Below are 17652 nucleotides of genomic sequence, written 5' to 3'. Positions count from 1 at the left end.
AATAAATGAATACAAGTTTCAAAGGTTATTTGCAGGGAATGGAGTGGGGGAGTTTGAGTAAAAGATTATGCATTTTCAGACATCCATTGCTGCTTTAATTGGCTTCTGCTAGTGTAGGATGGGATGGCACAGTGTTGTGCATTTCCTCATACCTTGCTATATTCAGGAAACCCCAGAACCTGCTTACGTACCACACATCACTGTTGTTATTTCCATTGAAATTGGGTCATTTTTCCTGTTCTGTTTCCAGTAATCATTTGAAATGACAAAGCAGGTGCTGTGGGTAAAGCGATGAGTCTGGATTCAGGTTAGCAAAGTGAGAAAGACTTACAGATGATTTCTATTTTTTTTTTAAGTAACCTGCTTTGCATTAGGTGATGGGTTTGTAACCTGGGGATTCGTTAGTTCCAGTGGCCAGATCTGCGGGAGAGCTGCCCAGCTCCCCATGCCGAGAGCCCTCTGCACAGCCCCAGGGACAGCCAGGCTTGGACCCTCCCCAGGACATTCCAGGGAAGTCCCATTCCTGGAGCAGGAGCCGGGAAATCCCACCACGCCAATGCCTGACGCTGTCAGGTTCCCAGTGAGGAGAACAGGTCCCTCTGGGAAGTTTCAAAGGTTATTTGCAGGGAATGGAGTGGGGGAGTTTGATTAAAAGATTATACATTTTCAGACATCCAGTGTTGCTTTAATTGGCTTCTGCTAGTGTAGGATGGGACCGCACAGTCTTTGTTTCCCTTTGGAGACATGGCACATGTCTTCCTTCGAGGAGACATGGTGCTGGGGGATTGTCACCAAGGTGTCCAGAGCATCCCTTCAACCCTGCTGGGTCAGTCCAAAGCTGGTGAGACCAGTACTGAGTACGGAGCCAAGCCCCATGTGGCTCCCAGGGCTTGGACGGAGCCAGGTGCACCGGGCAGCTGCAGAGTTGGCTCTTGGCAGGCGTTTGGGTGCTGCAGTCCTCTCCGCCTGCTGCCTTTCCAAGAGGCATTCTCCTAAACAGGCAATATCTTCAGAAGTCTACTGCTAACCAAGGAGGCATGTGCTCTATTTTGATGTGTTTAGAGTGTATTAATGCCCACTGACCATGCATTTGACATGTAATTTTTTCGGTTTTGCATGACACCATGCTCCTTTGCATGCTGATAGTGCTCTAAAACCAGTACAGAGGGCGTGACACATTAATCGCAACACTAACATTCAAACGTGTTTTAGAATTGTGGATTTAATGGACTTGGTCAATAAGATCATCAACCTCTCACACTCATCTTCTCTTTCTTTGCATATTCATTGTAGAGGATGTCTTATATCTTAAAGGTAAGAGTAGATACATCTCTTTGACTTATTGTGGCAAAGAATGCTTGTTCTTTCTGTTCATGCTTCTTGTGCTTGCATGACCCTAATTTTGCCTGGCGATATCAGTACAGTAACATGAGAGTCAATTGTGATTGGCAAATATATTTTGAGAGAAATCTCAACAAGAATTTAGGACTATGATACTGAAATTTCCTGGTGTGCCTCTTCTGCTTTTTTAAGATGTTCCTTAAAATTTATGTTGCATGTAACCTACTAATACACTAATTTGCTCCAAATGAGCAAGACTCATAATCCAGTGAAGGAGATAAAAGCTTTTGCTTCTTACTTATGGATTCATAGCAGACACTAACTTTATGTGTATTTGTTTCCAATGTATGTTTATGAGGGTATTTATACTCTCAAATAAATTGTGTGCATTTAGAAACAATGTCATTTATCAACTGTTTTATATTAGAAATAAAAATGGAGTCAAGGAAATAACCAATATTATAGAGTTTTCTAACAAAGCCCACAGAACTGGTAAAGAGACCAAAAGAACTGGGAGTGTTTTTGAATTCTCTAGCTAAAGGATATTAGCTAAGGATTGCATTCACTGAAGAACTGTGTCCTGTCCTAGATCTGCAGGTGCAATTCCCACTGCTATTAGAGGGAGCCCTGGCTGCACGTGTAGTACATGGGGAAGGCAAAAAGCATTGTTTTCCCCAATTTTGTCATTGTCTGCTTTGTAGTTCTCTCGTGTTGTGCATAACATGGATAGCTGTGTTCAACCTGAGCTGCTCCTTCGTTTAAGCTACCTTTGGTTCTGTTTAAACACGGGAGTCTGTTTCTCTATAGGATTCCAGCAAGAGTCCAAAAACAATGAAGAAATTTCTTCCGAAAAGGAAAACTGAGAGAAAAGCTTCTGATGAAGAGTTTGTTATTAGGAAAAGTAAGTGCTGAATTTTTCTTTTCTTTTCTGAGGTTTCTGTTTGCTCAGTAATCTCCACAAGCTTTGTAGAGCCTCCTTTCTTGCAGTAAATGATGAGACACATGAGCAGGTCTATGTGCTGCTGTTCATGGGAGGTGACTGGAAGTGCAGTGTTCTTCCACCTTGTATACTTGCCCTCTGAGTCAGAACTACTGAGCAATGCTGCTGTCCTCACTGTGATTGCTAGCACAGAATAAGGTGGTTGTGGATAATCTTTTGCTGGCTATGAAGTGTGGGAACCGCTTTGGAGCTGTTAAAAACTGCATTAAAAGTACATCAGCAAACAATCATCAAAACAGATCTGGGAGAGCACAGTACACATCATAGAGAGCAAGATGAGAGCTTGGACAAGCTCTTATCTGTCCATGCCATCAGGTCCTGCATCCGTTTTCATAGGGGACCAGGGAACAGAAAAGGCTCTACCCATGCAGAGTGTTCACCTGCAAAGAAGGTAATTCAGACAACTGCCTGGAGTCCATTTTGGGACACTCCTATTGGGTTTTATGTGAAGGGCCTTGGTCAGTTGGTGAGCTGCAGCAATAAAAAGCTGGAGGTCAGTTGTCTTACTTGAGAAGACAGTATTGATCCAGAGTTTGAAATGAGGACTTTCCATTTCCCAATCCTGCTGTGGCACGGCTGTACCAGATGTCATGGGTACACTTATTTCCTCTGGGAACCGTTACTAGGAGGGCTACTCTGCCTACCCAGGTCCAAGTGCTCTCCTCGGCCAAAGTCATTCATCACCCCCTGACTTTTGCTGAGATAAGCAGCTGGAAGTGTGTTTTCATACCGTTCAGTCATGGTGCTCAGTGCCACAGGATGCTGCAAAGGCCAGAAAGTGTAAAGAAGCTCAGAAAGGAGTTGGGCAAGCTTGCAGAGACAGTGTCAGTTAGGGCACCAACACGCTCGTCTCTGGAGCAAGGGCTGGGAGGGATGAAGCCAGAGCAGTTTGCTTTTAGTGATAGTTGTTGTCTGTAATGTTTTACAGGTACTGCTGCATTAGAAGAAGATGCTCAGATCCTGAAGGTGATCGAGGCATACTGTACCGGGGCAGGCTTCCAGCAAGCCCTCAGTTCAGGTGGGCACACAACCAGATTATTTAATTCTTCTTCTCAGTCTGCTGCACTGATAACCTCTCTGGGAAAAAACAGATGGTTGCATCATGCAGCAATCAGGCTTCTGCTAGGAAACTGTGTGGTGTTCAATCTTCAAGATAAGGAAGCTTCATCTGCCTAGTGGTTTATTTGCCATTGTTTTTCTTCTAAACACAGAGAATGAGTAAGTAGGAGGGTAGATGAGACACAGCTACATCACTAGCACTTGTTAGGAATTAAACAAACCTAGTCAGTGCCTGTGGCTGTCAGCATGAAAACCTGATGGTAATCTTTGGTTGCATATAGCTTTAGAAAGGAAGCATGAATATTATCTCTCAATCAGCTACGTATTTAAGAACTAGCAGCTTCATAAGAACTTGACTATCTAACATCTTAAACTCTGGAAATAAAACTATTTAACATTACTGGTGAGATGTCAAATTAAATCAGTAAAATAGGAAATAATGGTACATTTAAAAATGGAGGACCATATTTCTCCCAAGGACTCTTGACCCTGATCAAATGATTTCATTTATATTACCTAAATGTAGCTTTTGGTGCACTGAGCATTCTTGAAATCTTTCCACTTGCTGCTTTAGCTCCAGTTCAGCAAAGTGTATAAGCCCATATTTAACCGTGACAGACACCCAAGTCCCTCCCTGCACAGTAGAGCGCATACATGCATGTTTAGGTCTCACCAAAGTGCTCCCCCCCCTTTCAGTTTTTCCTGCATAGAGAACAGGAATTACTGTGGGTGTCACAGCAAGCATTCAAGCCGTGGCATGTTTCCAGGCTGGGGCCACGTGCATGTGTTTAATACCTTGTCACGCGCACTGAGGGATGCACAGCAGGGCTAGCTTCTGTTACCAGCAGCCATGTCCTGGCTGGCTCCATCCCCTCTGCATTCACTGGGCTTGAACAAAAGCTGAGTGCAAGGCATTGGGGCTGCTAGCTCAAGGGCAGAGGGCTCTGGGGTGGCCCCCATGCACAGGTTGGGGATTCAAGGGGGGCAGCGCAGGGGTCTGTGCTGGGAGCTGTGCATCTGCTTGAGCTCCCAGTTCCCCGCTGTGTCCCAGGTTTGCAGAGGAGGTGAACAACATATGAATTTGCAGTGCTGTCTCTGGCACGGCGTAGGCGTCAGGGAGAGTCTCTGTTTCTCTTCCTGATGAGTAATTCTTGTACCCAGGCTCCCGTAAAGACTCCATCCCCCAAGTCCTTCTTCCCGAGGAAGAGAAAATCATCATAGAAGAAACGAGAAGCAACGGTCAGACTGTCACAGAGGAAAAGTAAGTGAGACCGCTCCCCACTTGCAGATTCCCGTGTTGCTTTTTGGAAGGATGTTAAGAACTAATGCCCCCTCCTACATTTCCGCAGAGCAGCACAGCTAGTGAGGAGCTCAGAATAGCCAGGTGTGGTCACAGCATGACAGAGACTGCAGTCTCCGTCCTCGCTGGGGTCCTGGCTGTGCGAGGAACTCTGGGCTATTTCTGTAGAGAATTTGTCCCTTTTAGCGAACAGAGCCACATTCCCAGCTGCTTTGAACTGGCTGTAGCCCTCTGCGGGTTGGTATGCCAGGCTCCAAGAGCCAGTTTATTGAGTCCTTGATTTTGTTAATAGTGTCAGGGAGGACTGAACCAGCTGAATTTTCTTGCACTCCTGATGTACTTGGCTACTGCTACTTATTGGAAGCCCTTCCGTGTCATCACCTGGGCAATGCTGTCTTGGAGCACTCTCATGGAGCTCCAGTGTCTGGGTGATTGCACAGGCCTGCTCTCTTTCCAGCCCAGACAGTGCATTCCTTTCTTTTCTTTTGCAACATAACCTCAAGGAATCAAGGTAATTTTATGAAAGATACTTAGGCACTTCCAGTTTAAAAATTATTATTATTTTTTGCAGTAGCATAAACAAGGAAGCCAAAGCTGCAGAACTTTGTTGATAATTTAAAGCCAGCAGAATGGGGTATTTTTCTCCAGTTTTAAGAAAAGATCTTTGAATTTTGGACCAGTGGCCAATAAATGCTTCTGAACAGTGTTTTCAGAGTGCCCTCATAGGCAGCAATGACAGTGCCATTGCAATGGGCAGCAGAGAAAAACAGAAGCCAGAAGCACCTTCCTATTAGTGTCTCCGTCACAACAATCCCATTCTCTTGTTTTATTGCACTTTAGTTTTCTCTGTTTCAGTTTTTTTTGGGATTCCTGTTTTTGTAGGAGCCTGGTTGACACGGTTTATGCACTGAAAGATGAAGTCAAAGAACTGAAGCAGGTAATCTGAGTGGTTTTGTTTGTGCTGTGGGTAGATCAAAAGCCAACCAGAGCAGCTCTTAGGTGCTTGGGGGCATCATGTTTGACTGGCAGGTTCTTCTCACAGGAGAACAAAAGGATATTTAACTGCTGCTGAGGAAAAGTCCTGCAGATTGCAGACCTGATCCTACAGGTGCTTAGTGCGAGTCACCCCTGCCGCTTGCTGCGGGAGCTGTGCGGTGCTATGCCCGCAGTGCTGTTTAGGTAGTGTGTCTGTCTGCCGCAATGGGGGAGAGCTGCAGCCTGCCGTCCCGCGGCCGTGCAGCCCTTTACATCAGTGCTGTGGGTTCACGGGTGACTCAGGACAAAAAAAAAAAAAAAAAAAAAAAAAAAAAAAAAATTCACTCCTTGCTGGGCTAGTTTTCTCCCAGTTTAGCTCCCTGGATCAGCTCACCACGTAGTCACTTGAGTACCAGAGCCAGCATGAGGAAGGGACTACTTGGCCTTTGCTGTAACATGGAAGTTTCCCTCTAAGTCTAAATTCTCTTTCAACTTGACTGTTCTTTTGATAGGAGTATGGTAGATGGCAGGTGCTTGTGGGCTCAGGGGAAATGCATCCTCTTCCCTCCAGCCCCAAGCCTGAATATGGGGAACACCACAGCAGGAGGACAGGATCTTCAAATCAGGCTTGGAATAAGGTTTTCAGGAGAATGTTTCTGACTGCTCAAAGTTGCTGGGGCTTTTATGCAGGTCTGTAAGGTAGTAAGGCTCTGCTGGAGCCTATCTGACTGCAGATAACTTGTATTTTTTGTCCTTGCAAACTGGCATTAACCTGTCAGATCCTGGTATTTTATCACCTCCAAGCCACAGGCAGCTAGACGTGCAGAAGTACATCACTACATAAAGTGCGTGGGCGTTAGCTGCATCTTTGTTCCTTTATTTTTCACCTCACAGGAGAACAAAAGGATGAAGCAGTGTTTGGAGGAAGAACTTAAATCAAGGAAAGACTTGGAGAAGTTGGTTAGAAGGCTGCTAAAGCAGACAGACGAGTGTGCCAGGGAGGACACAGGGCGCAAGTCGTCTCTGATAGCCTGAATCTGGGAGAAGCTGCTGGCAGTGGTGTGTGACCTCAGGTGTTTTTCGGGAAGCAGAACTGGATCCTTTGCCTCTTCTTGCTCCTTATTTTGTTGGTTTGGGGGATTTTGTTACCAAAAAATAAGTCACACAGAAAAATAATAGTTTTTTTTTTTTTTTTTTTTTTTTTATCCTATGAGGAAATAAAACAAACATAGAAACAATCACAGTTAAAACGATAAGGAAGCGGTCCATAATTCACAATTCTTCTGCAGCAACTAATACCTCATCCTACCTGCTACTGGAAGCAAATACAAGCTCTGCTAATCATTGCCACTCACAAAGGGGTTTGGCAATAGTTTCCTAGAGAGGAAATGTAAGCACTTTTTAATGCTTTCATTCTTTTAAAAGCTCCGGTACCTATTTATTGAATGAAAATGTTATTGAGTTGGCATTGAGCAAAAACCAAAAATCACCATGCTCCTCTCTTCAGTTAATCACAACTGGGGAAACCTTTCCCATCCACTTTTTTCCCCCCATTAGTTGACTGTAGCGAATTAGAGCCCAGCAATACTGTGGTTCCCATGTGGCCTTGATACTGATTAAAATGTGCAATTACCATGAAGACATTTTAAGTCCTTGGGGAAGTCAGATCTGGAGCACCTGTCAGAGCGCATGGGAAGGTATGTTGCACAGTACTGCCTCCTAACAGCTCGCAGTTAGCACAACAGGTACCTGCTGTTCTGCCCCAGTACCTTTTCTTATGCATGACCTGCAACCCCTACACCCTGCTGCATTTTCACTTTGAGTGTCCAGATATTGTATGAGTTGATAGTTTTGCTGTGCTCCCCTTGCAGTACATGCTTTTCTCCATATGAAATGCAAACACTGCTTGACAAAAGAAGACCCAAAATATGCTTGTTCCCTGCTCCCAATGGCCACTTCTCCCCCATCGCCCCAAAGGGGCTTGTTCTAGGAAAAAGGAAATTTCTCTTGGGATAGGAAAGGTATCTCTGTTCACACTTTGACAAGAGCTGGAATGCTCCTGGGGCAATGACGTGTAGCACCCTTCCGGCTCCCTGCACAGCTCCTCAAGCACAGCACACAGACAACATGCATATGTATCAGGTATCTTCATCCTATTTGGTGTTACACCCTAGTTTATAACTGAAGTTTTCCTTTCCTCTTAGCAGCATTATAAAACTAATCTTCTATTAAAGGTAATGATAAGTCTTATGAAAATCACAGGGCAGTGTGGTCCCAGGGTATGCAGACACACCACAGCTCATTACACAGTCAGACCATTATATTATTCATGAAGGATAAAATAGAGGCAATAGCTGCAAACTCCTTCCTTGCAATTAAAATTCAACCAGAGCATAGCAAATGGTGTTTGGGGAGAGCTAAACTCCAAAAACATCACAAGGAATTTAAAAAACATCCCCATTTAATTCTAAGCTGTTTTGGGGACAAAATAGGGTTTTTTGTGTGTTTTTTGCTCTGGCTTCTGGCTACACTTGCCAACCCCAGAGCATCCCAGCTAGGTGGTAGCTCTCTGCACCCTCACCTGGGCATGCATTTGACATTTGTTGGGACAGCAGTCAAGTGCTACTATGCTGGTTAATCCCTTGCCAGGATGGTGTCCCTTTGCTGCTCGCGCTGGCGTGGCTGAGCCTGAAGTCAGCTTATGCTGCTGTTTTGGGATGCGTTGCCCAGACACCCTGTAACAGGGCTGCAGCAGCCTCCTGGCATCATCTAGTCAAGCCCAAAAGTGGGCTAAGGCCTAACTCACGATGTGCAATCAGTGCAAAGAAGCAAACTAATGGATCATTTGTACTCCTAGGAAAGGCTAGAAATATTTGCCTGCTGTCCCCCAGTTTAGTTGAAACCTGTGCTGTGTACATATGCATGTTCATAAGATGTAATGTGATGGAGGGCACACTGGGACATTTTGGATCAAGTGTTTGTCAAGAGCTAGAAGCCAAAAAAGACAAGAAAATATAAAATAAAAAAGGAAAAGAAGCCATGCCGGATGGACAGCAATGTTTCCATATTTACTTTGTTTACAGCGCTTTGTAAATAGGTTCCAGTGAGTCTGTCTTTAGATGGATGTTGTCAGCTGCCTTCCAGTTTATCTTTGTCATGTAGGTTTATTTACTGTTACTACTTATGCAAGTTCAACTTTTCTAACATGTTTTTATTTTGAACAGTTTTTTAATTGACATTTTCAACAAATAAAGAAGGATAAAACTCGCTTCTTAGCTCGCTGTGCCGCTTCCGTTGTTTCCCCCTCCCGTTTTCCTCCGGGACTGGCCCCAGGAAAGCAGGTCAGCGCTGTGCGTGAGAACCTGGCGGCGCCGGGCGACGCGTCCTGCCGGCCGCGAGCAGCCCAAGGGCCCCGGCGGCGGGGTCGGGAGAGCCGCTCGAAATACAGAGCGGTGCCGGCGCCTCGCGCGCCCCGATCCGCTCGACGCCGCTGCGGGGGACGGCGCGGAGGGTTGCGCCGGCGTCTCAGCCCTTTCCGAGGCGAAGCGGACACGGTTTCATCCCTCAAGCCCTGCCTGCGTTTTGCTAGCTAGGATACTTTATGGAGAAAGAGCTGCTCTTTGCCGCATCGGTCGGTTGCTTTCTGTAGATAAATCACTTCCTGCCTGTTGGAAGGTGTTGGGTTTTTTTTTTTTTTTTTTTGGTATAGTTTGTGCATGTTTTTTTTTCTGGGGATTAGGTGTGGTGACAGGATTTCCTTTGGTCTACCGCTTGGACAAGACTTCTCCTGCCTGCTGGTATTCTTAACTCTTTCGGTAGTGACACGCCGCGGCTGAGGCCCAAGCCTGGCGGTGGCTGCCGCCAAGTTGAGTCTAAAGGCAGCCCGGGAGGACGGCTGCTCTCCCCCGCGACGGCTAGAAGGGGAGTCAAACCCTGCCCTCCCTCCGCAAATGCGTGAGTCTCCTGCTGGATACACCACGGGGGACCCGCAACACTGCAAACAGGCCCCTTGCAGACCTGAGCGCTGATGCAGCAGCACAAGCATCCTCCGAGCGCCGGGGCTGGGGGCAGCCTCCGAGCGACCGTCCGCCTGGAAACAGAGAAAAACGCAGCTGAATCCGTGCAGCCCAAACCACCGGCACGGCTGGTGGCTGCGGAAGCCCCGGAGGCTCCCGCTGGCGCTCGCGGCGGGCTGCTCGCCCCGCTCTGCCCGCTCTCGCGCTCGGGACTGCGCGGCCTCGAGGGCAGCACGCGGCACCGGCTTTCGCATTTGGCTGCGTTTCGCACCCTCTCGCAAGGCGTCGGTGCCTGTAATGCAAAGTGAAAAGAGACCCCGAATTAATGAGACAGGTGAGCCCGAGCCGCCGCGGGCGCGCGGAGAGCCGCAGAGTGCAGCGGGCGCCCTCGCTGTCCCGGCAGCTCCGGTGCCGGGGCACGAGCTGAGCGAGGCCGGCTTGGTCACTGCAACATTTTCTTTTTTTTTTTTGGAGGGGTCATTTCTTACACAAAAAGGAAAAAATAAATCCCCCAGCATACGCCTGCGAGCCCTCTCCCACCGGGCGACCGTCCTGCTGCCGGCACCACTCACGCCGACACACCGGAGGATGGCGTCTGCTTCACTTAAAAAGAAGAAAATCACCTTTGGAAACTGTAAAATCCACAGCCCGAGAAGCCACAGAAAAGGTCCTGTGGAGAGGGGGAAAAAAAATCGATGTATCAATGACCTTCAAACTTTCCGTGGGGCCGGGCAGAGGAGCCTGCCGAGGCCCCGAGCAGGGGCCCGGGCACAAACCGAGGCTGCTCGGGAGAAAGCCGCTGCGGGACGGCAGCGACCGCGTCTCCTCCCCTCCCACGCGCGACCTCGCGTCTGAATCCCACGGGGCTATTTTTGGCAAGCCGAGACGCAGCGCAAGAAGCAGAAGCCTCGGGACGCGCAGCCGAGGGGCTCGGCGGGCAGCGATCCCCCGCCTCCGCCGGGAGCCCCGCGTGCAGGCGGAGACGGCCGCTTGCATTTTATTTAGCTGTTTTGTGCCTTTTTTTTGTTTTTGTTTTGTTTTGTTTCCTCTAGTGTCCCATGCAAATCTCTCCCACGCCGAGCCTCGCGCCCTGCGGGGTGCCAAGCGGCTCCGGCGGGGCTGCGCCCCCCCCCCCGTGCCGCGCTCCCGCGTTTCGCCGGGGACAGGATCGCCGGCACCGTGGAGACACGACTGCCGGAGCGCGTTGCACCGCGTCAGCCGCGCGCGGTTCCTCTGCAGCTCACAGGTTCCCACGTGCTAAACCCTAAAGATTGTCCGAATCTGAGAACGCTTCCACTTGCAAACCTGGTGACTTCCAGCAGTATTTCCAGACTTCTGCACTCAGATAAGCGTGACCTCTGCAACTGACCCCAGGCGCACCACCACTTGGCATCTTCAGGTGAAAAAAAAAGGTGCTGCATCAACATCCTTGACCTCTACTATGGCCCAGGGCATCTTCCACACCTGTCGAGCCAGGAGGGATGAGGGGCAGGGAGCCCGCCGGTGTGTGACGGTGCCTGGGTCACCCCTGCCCAAGACGAGACTTGGCCCATCTGCGTAGTGTTGCTCTTCTGAAGCTCCAGGAAGCCATGCTGACATGGACATGTCCTCACTGAGGACAGCCAGAAGATGCCCTGCATGTACATCTTGGAGGGCTAGAAAAGAGTGGTTATTCCTGACCCAGCCCAGTGCTTTCCCATTCCTCCTGGGTGAGGCAGCCCCAGAAGAGGTCCAAATTTGATGGCGGTGGCCAGTGGCCCTTCCACAGGGGAGTGAAACAACCCACAGGCAGAAGGTCCTCTCCCTGCAGGGATGGGAGGAGGAGGTCTCGCCAGTGGATTCAGTCACTGAGAGCTGAGCACCGCCAGAGCCTCACCAAAGCTCTGCTCTGAAATCGGCAGGCAGCTGGCGGCCAGCGCTCACCTCTCTGCTGCAAGGTGAGCTTCAGCCAGTGCGAGCCGGGCCAAGCCAGCACCACACATGGCAAGGAGGCTGGCTGAGCTCTGCAGAGAAGAACGGGTGGAAAAAAATGGGGTTCTCGAGACCAAGTAGACAGTTGGGATGGCAATGATGCATCACCAGCAGTTACCACATAAGGACAGTGTTCTGCTGATCGATTCCTTTAGTGGAGACGTTCCTAAGCCTTTTAATGTTTTTCCGTCGTAGTTCTGCAAGCAGATTGATACAAAAGATATGTATAGCTTGAACCTAGCTTAACTGGAGCACCCTGAGATGTCCTAGGTTATGAGGAAAGAAACCCTGATGAGAGAGTTTTTGCTAAATAAAGCTCATGCAACACAATCGGGACATCTGCCCTGCCGGGCACACGGGGCCACCCATGGCATGGAGGATTCAGACCCCCTTGACACTGGCACGTACAAAACCACGGGGCAACGAAAAAAGCAAAGTGCAAATAACGACACTTTCAAACTTTGTTCCATTTCTGTTCTGGAGGCCCCTGGGCCCTCATTAATAAATAACAAAATATACAAATTAAGAAATGAGACAATAAAGATGCAGAGGAACATAAATAGGGGAAAGAGGGAAAGACCCTTTGCTCCGCAAAGCCGGGGCGGGCCTCCCCACTACAGCTTGAAGATGCCAAAGTAGGTGCTGCCGTGGCTGTAGTTCACTAGCGTTGAGTCTGTCACGTTGACAAAGACCATGTCGCCCTCCCGCAGTTCGAACACGCCGCCCTCCCGGATGGACTGGAGGTCGCAGAAAGCTGTCGACGTGCTGTGCGTGTCCAGTCCTTTCAGCAGGAGCCGGTCGTCTTCCATGGGGAGGTACAAATAAATATAGAGGGTGAACGGTGCCGAAGCCGTCGCCTTGGTGCAGAAGCTGACTTGTGAGTAGATGTAGTAGAGCCCTGCTCTTTCCACCTTCAGTTTCCCGGCCTGGTAGGAGATCAGGCTGTTCATGGGCGCGTATCCCGTCGTCTTCCACTCTAAAACTGCGGGGGGGGGAACATGGCTGGTGAGTTGGGAGATGCAGGACACCAGCCTGGCAGGCTGCCGCTGGTGGGACACCTCGGACGCAGGTGCCCCTTGCCCGCGGCCAGGATCACTTTAACGCGGCGTTTCTGGCCGCCGTGGGAGCAGCTGGGTGTCTTCTCCGGGAGGGCTCGGGGCCGAGGGCTGCGAGCAGTCGCCCCGGGCTGCCCTGCCCACGGCTTTTGGCGGCACGGCCTCCGAGCCCTCCAAAAAAAAAAAAAAAAAAAACCCGCCGGTCCCTATATTCACGTGCCCCCATCCCAGAACCGAAACTGCCGCCAGAGGCACCGAGGATCGGTCGTGTGGCCCTGGGGCCAGGCTCGGCCGAGACCTGGGAGGATATTTTTGTGCCTCCGCTTCCCGCAGCCCGGCGAGACCCGTGCGGGAGCAGCGAGGGCGAGGAGCCCGCTGCGGGGCCGGGGCTGCGGCGGCGGCGGCGGCGGCGCGTCCCGCCGCGACGGTTCCTCCGGCCCCGAGCCTCCCGCTCCAGGCAGCCTTTTGGTCTCTGCTTTATAACCTCAACAAATGCTTGAGCAGGGAGTTTTAAAATGCAGCGAGTTTCTCACTTTGATCTTATCTAAGACTAAGCTTTCCACAGGTAGACTGAGCTCTGGGCGAACTGCTGCGTCAGAGATGGAAAGAGCAGTTGCGAATTACTGGCAGTTAGTCCAGAATTAAGTAAATCGAGCGCGCTCAGCCTGAGAAATCCTCGCCGGGCCGAGCGCCCGACCTCGCGGGCGCTCGCTCTCCGGCCAGCCTCGGTGCCGGGGCCGGCGGCGGCGGCGGCGGCGCGGCCCCGTCTGCGCGGCGAGCTGCCCGAGCGCCGAGGCAGGCGCTGCCTCGTACCTGGGACCGCCTTGCTGCTCTTGGCCCCGGCCAGGTGGGCGGCGATCGGCTGCCTCTTCTCCGCTGCAAGCGCAAAAGGTCCCGGTTAGCGGTGCCGCAGCAGCATGCCCCCCCCCCCTCCCAGCCTTGGTGTTTGTGGGCCAAATGCAGCCCAGACGGTCTGCAAACCCCCCGCCCCCCCCCCCCGAGCGAGGCAGGATCCGGCCCCCCGCCCAGTCCGCCCAGCACCGGGATTCCCGGCGGAGCAGAGCGCCCAGCGTCGCCCCGGCCCCGCGCCTCACCTGCCGCCGCCGTCTCGTTCTTGCCCTTGGAGTGGGAGCGCTCGTGGCCTGCAACGGGAAAGGGGGCGGGGGGTTAATCTTGTGTTCATTTTCACTGGCTTTGGGCAAAGCGGCTGGTGGAGCGGCCAGCGCCGTGCCCTGCACCCAGCGTCGCCGGCCCCGCGCTCACCTTTCTGCATTTCGAACTTCGGCTGCTCCTTGCTGACCCCGCCGTCCTGCAAGAGCAGCAAAAATTATATATATATATATATATATATTTATATTTATATATATAATTTTCTTTAAGATATGGGGCTCAAGAGGTTTCAAAGCCTCTGTGCAAAGGCTGCCTTGGCCACCGCAGCCCTGCCGGCCGGCGGCGGAGGGTGCCTGAGCCCACCGAGCCCTCCGACTGCTCCCGCAGCACCGTGCACGGCGCGGCCAGGCCTCCGAGCCCCCAGCAGCGCCTCTGGCTCTGCGGTTTTATGCAGTTCAGACACCACGGCTGGGAAAGGTTATTTGAAAACACACCAAGAGGAAAAAAATAAAAACCCTTTTCGGGCCGTTTGAACGCCAGGCCTGGGAGGCACGCGGGCCGGCCGCACGGGCATCAGCCATGCACGCGCCGGCCAAGAGCGTCTCGAGGAGAAAAGTGGAAAAATAACACCTGCGGTTTTCAATAAAGCTGTGGGTGATGGGGGGGCGGCGGGTGCCTGGGAGCCCCCCTCCACCGGCAGCAGGGTCCTCAGCCCTCCAGCAGTGCTCTACCTTGCACTGGAGATCCTGGAAGCCTCTTAAAATCTTATCACAGTCCAAGAAGCTCGATTTCTGACTTTCTGCCGTCTGACATTTCTGTACTTTCCGCAGGAAGACGTAATCTTCATTTAAGCTCAGCGCCTCTTCCATCTGCCAGCGAGGGAAAGGAGAGAGGGTAAATGGGACGCAGCGGGGACGGGCGCAGCGGCCGGGGCCGGAGCGGGGCCCCCCTCCCTCCGGCGACGAAAAGCGCCCGGCGAAGCCCAGCATCAGCCCCCGGGCAGGGGCACGAGCCCCCGGCACGGAGCAGGGGCAGGCGCCCGCGCCGGAGGATCGCTCCGTGTCCCGGCCAGACCCGCGGTCTAGCACCTCCTTCAGCAGAGTTTCTGCTCTACCGTCTCCAAAAGGCAAGTGGTAAAAGTTTGCCCAAAGGTGTTTCGGGAGAGGGGCACGGGAACGGCAGCAAGGGGCTCGGGGCGGCTGCGGCCGGCACCGGGGACCCCGCACGGCTGCCCTGGGATCAAGTTTATTAACAGCAAAAAGTTTCTAAGAGACCAAACTGACCGATGAATTGGGCCTGAATTCTGCCAAGAGTTTCAAGGTTAAAAAAAAAAAAAAAAAAAAAAAGGATTAGAAAAAGATCAGCATGCTGAGAAAAGAACCAAAACCATTTAAACTGCAGTAAGAAATACAGGCAGAGCATTTCTCGGGCGCAGCGCGGCGCCGTCTTGCCCTGCCGGGAGCCTCTGCCCCCCCGATGCTGCAGCCCTCCGGCCCCGGACAGGCCCCTTCCGCCCCCCGCCTTGCTTTTAAAGCGCTCTCGCTGAGGGCTGCTGCCCACCCTTGAAGCTCAGCAGTCACCCATTTGAAGTTCAGTGTGAACTGGGGCACCCCATTTAAAAACCAGTACTAAAGACCGTGTCTTTGTAGCTAGTAAGGAGAAATCATTCTGGAGTTTATATGCATTTAGTTTCTGTAAGTGGCAGCCTCTTTTTTCTTTTTTTTGGGGGGGGGGAGGAAAATAGTTTTAGGTAAATGCTTATAAGCGTCATACGGTTCAGCGGGAGTCATGGCAACCTTTGAAACAGATCTTCAGTTTTAAAAGTTTTGGTAAGTATGTCCCCGGGGTGAAACACGATCACTGACAAAGCGTCTCTTTAAAGAAGTCAGAGTATCGAGATCTGCTCTTTTCTTCCCAGAGCATAAAGACAACATCTGAAGCGAGTTGTCTGTAACATGACTACTAGTACATGAAAACGTTAAAAAAAAAGTTATTTATTTCTGGCCCCCTTTCCCCTCGGTGTCACAGAGCTGCCAAGTTCTACGGGACCAGAAAAACCACCGTGCAGCTCCCCCAAAGGCTAAAATAACCCGGCGTGTGCTTAAGCCGTGCTCTCCTCGCCTTGCAGAGCAAGTGCTCGGTTTGCTAGCAATGGCTCTTCGTTAGCGATCCATCCCCGATTTGTTACAGGAGGGCACAAATCTCTCGTTGTCAGCACACAGCTTGCTTAGCAGCGAGTTAAAGCAGGACCAAGAGCACGGGCGCAATCGATGCCGCTCCTGCGTCGGTCCAGCGGCCGGCATCGCCTCGTGGCGTTTTCATCTTTGCATTTATCAGGTCTCTCCGCGCTGAAGGCAAATCGTGTTAGCAATCCAGCAGCCCCAGCTCTATATCTCGGCACTTACCTTGTCCATCTTCATGTGAAGATACAAACAGACCAGTACAGTCCCAATCGTCTGTGCTACCATAAATACTGTGAGGAAGCACATGAACATTTTCATGGTGCTGGGCGAGGTGTTGGTCATGGGTCTGGGCGCTGTGGGGCTGTAGGGTTCATTCATCCTCCGGGCAGGCTGCTGGGGCTCCCTCTTCAAATGTGCTGCTTGCACGTAGCATGAGAACTGTTGTGTGAGCACTCGCTACTCAAGGGATACAGGTTGCAGCAACCTACACTTCCTGGAAAAAACTCTTCGTAGTGGGTACGTTTGTTCACGACCGTCTCCCACAACAAAAAAAAGGTTGCTTAGGCTTTCTTCTCTTGTGCACTTCCATGCTTTTTCCTACCGTCCTACCAGAAGCAGTTACAAATTCTTATTCCATATATTCATATTTGCCTTCGAAACACTCCAGACTGTACCCCAGTGGTTTTTTTCCTGTTGTGGATGGCTGTCTCACGGCTGATAGACTTCAAAGAAATGAAGACTGTGACTCCCTGGGCAGAGCTGCTGAAGCACAGTGTGGGCTGCCAGGGCTGAGGAAGCACGTGGAAACTGGTCATTTCTCAAGAGGGGAGGAAAGTCTTTTTGCTCTCTAGTTCCTTCACTGAGGAGGATGAGGTTGCAGCTAAGCCACTCGGCTGAAGCGAGTGGACTGTGATGACTGTGGTGGCTTCTGGCCTTGCCAGGTGCTCTGCATGGATGAAGGGCACAGGAGGCTTCTGCCCGGTTGGATGGGATGCTCCTGGAGCAAGGGCCGTCTCTGCGGGCCCTGGGAGCCCAGTGTGGGCCCAGCCTCCATGCCCCTTGATGGACAGCAGGACTTTTAACCTTGAGGCTGCTTCTTGGTCCTCTGTTCAGGGAAACAAATTTTCAACAGCTTTCCCAGTACCCCAGCGAGGTGCTTCTGCATCCAAGAGCACATGTATGCTCAGACTATGTCCTCACTTATAGAGGAATAACTATATCAATTTATACAGGCATGGAAAGGGCTCTTGGGACTGCTGGGCATTCCTGCCAGCTGCTGGCCTCCCCGAATAACCTCCGTGCAACCTCAACCTTGCATCCCATGGTGACACTGAACCTCTGCTTCTCCAGCTGGCACCACGGAAGTAACATCCTGCCACCGTGTACCTTGCTTACCAGGATTCAGAGCTCCTCAGGACATGTGACACCTGTCCGGCCATGCAGCATTCATGCAATAGTTTGGGGTACCTGCAGAGGGGTCCTCACTGCTTGCAACAAGGGGCAGATCTCCCATCCTCCAGGCTAGTGGAAAGAGAACAAATCTGGACATCTGCTGGGACGCAGAGGACGAGGGCTGCATGGCTGTCTGCAAGGAGGGCCGGGGCTCTGTGTTAAAGCAGTGATCAAGTCATCATGTAAAGTT

The 17652-nt window shown here is 51.2% G+C and overlaps 2 protein-coding genes across 4 annotated transcripts in view; one reads left to right on the top strand and one right to left on the bottom strand.

Annotated features, from left to right (window-relative positions):
- Positions 1-8950, top strand: part of ARHGEF6 (Rac/Cdc42 guanine nucleotide exchange factor 6) — a 43173-nt gene extending 34223 nt beyond the window's left edge. For 2 of the 3 annotated variants that reach the window (XM_062584408.1, XM_062584410.1), the window contains 6 exons: positions 1294-1314; positions 2149-2242; positions 3270-3359; positions 4562-4661; positions 5583-5637; positions 6570-8950. In XM_062584408.1, the coding sequence (XP_062440392.1) occupies positions 1294-1314; positions 2149-2242; positions 3270-3359; positions 4562-4661; positions 5583-5637; positions 6570-6710 (501 nt within the window). In that variant the 3' untranslated portion in view covers positions 6711-8950. The remainder of the gene's footprint in view (positions 1-1293; positions 1315-2148; positions 2243-3269; positions 3360-4561; positions 4662-5582; positions 5638-6569) is intronic. The other variant, XM_062584409.1, reaches the window with a different exon arrangement.
- Positions 8951-12198: 3248 nt separating this feature from the next.
- CD40LG (CD40 ligand) lies at positions 12199-16469 on the bottom strand. The gene is made up of 6 exons (XM_062584710.1): positions 16233-16469; positions 14559-14696; positions 13981-14026; positions 13812-13859; positions 13531-13593; positions 12199-12644 (listed from the first exon to the last, which is right to left on the bottom strand). The coding sequence occupies exons 1-6, from the start codon at positions 16386-16388 to the stop codon at positions 12277-12279; spliced, it is 819 nt and encodes a 272-aa protein (XP_062440694.1). The 5' UTR covers positions 16389-16469; the 3' UTR covers positions 12199-12276.
- Between the last annotated feature and the right edge of the window lie 1183 nt (positions 16470-17652).

The sequence above is a fragment of the Rhea pennata genome, chromosome 11, assembly GCF_028389875.1.
Source record: "Rhea pennata isolate bPtePen1 chromosome 11, bPtePen1.pri, whole genome shotgun sequence".
NCBI classification, from domain to species: Eukaryota; Metazoa; Chordata; class Aves; order Rheiformes; family Rheidae; genus Rhea; species Rhea pennata.
The sequence above is the reverse complement of the archived record's forward strand: the minus strand, read 5'-3'. Positions and strand labels throughout refer to the sequence as shown.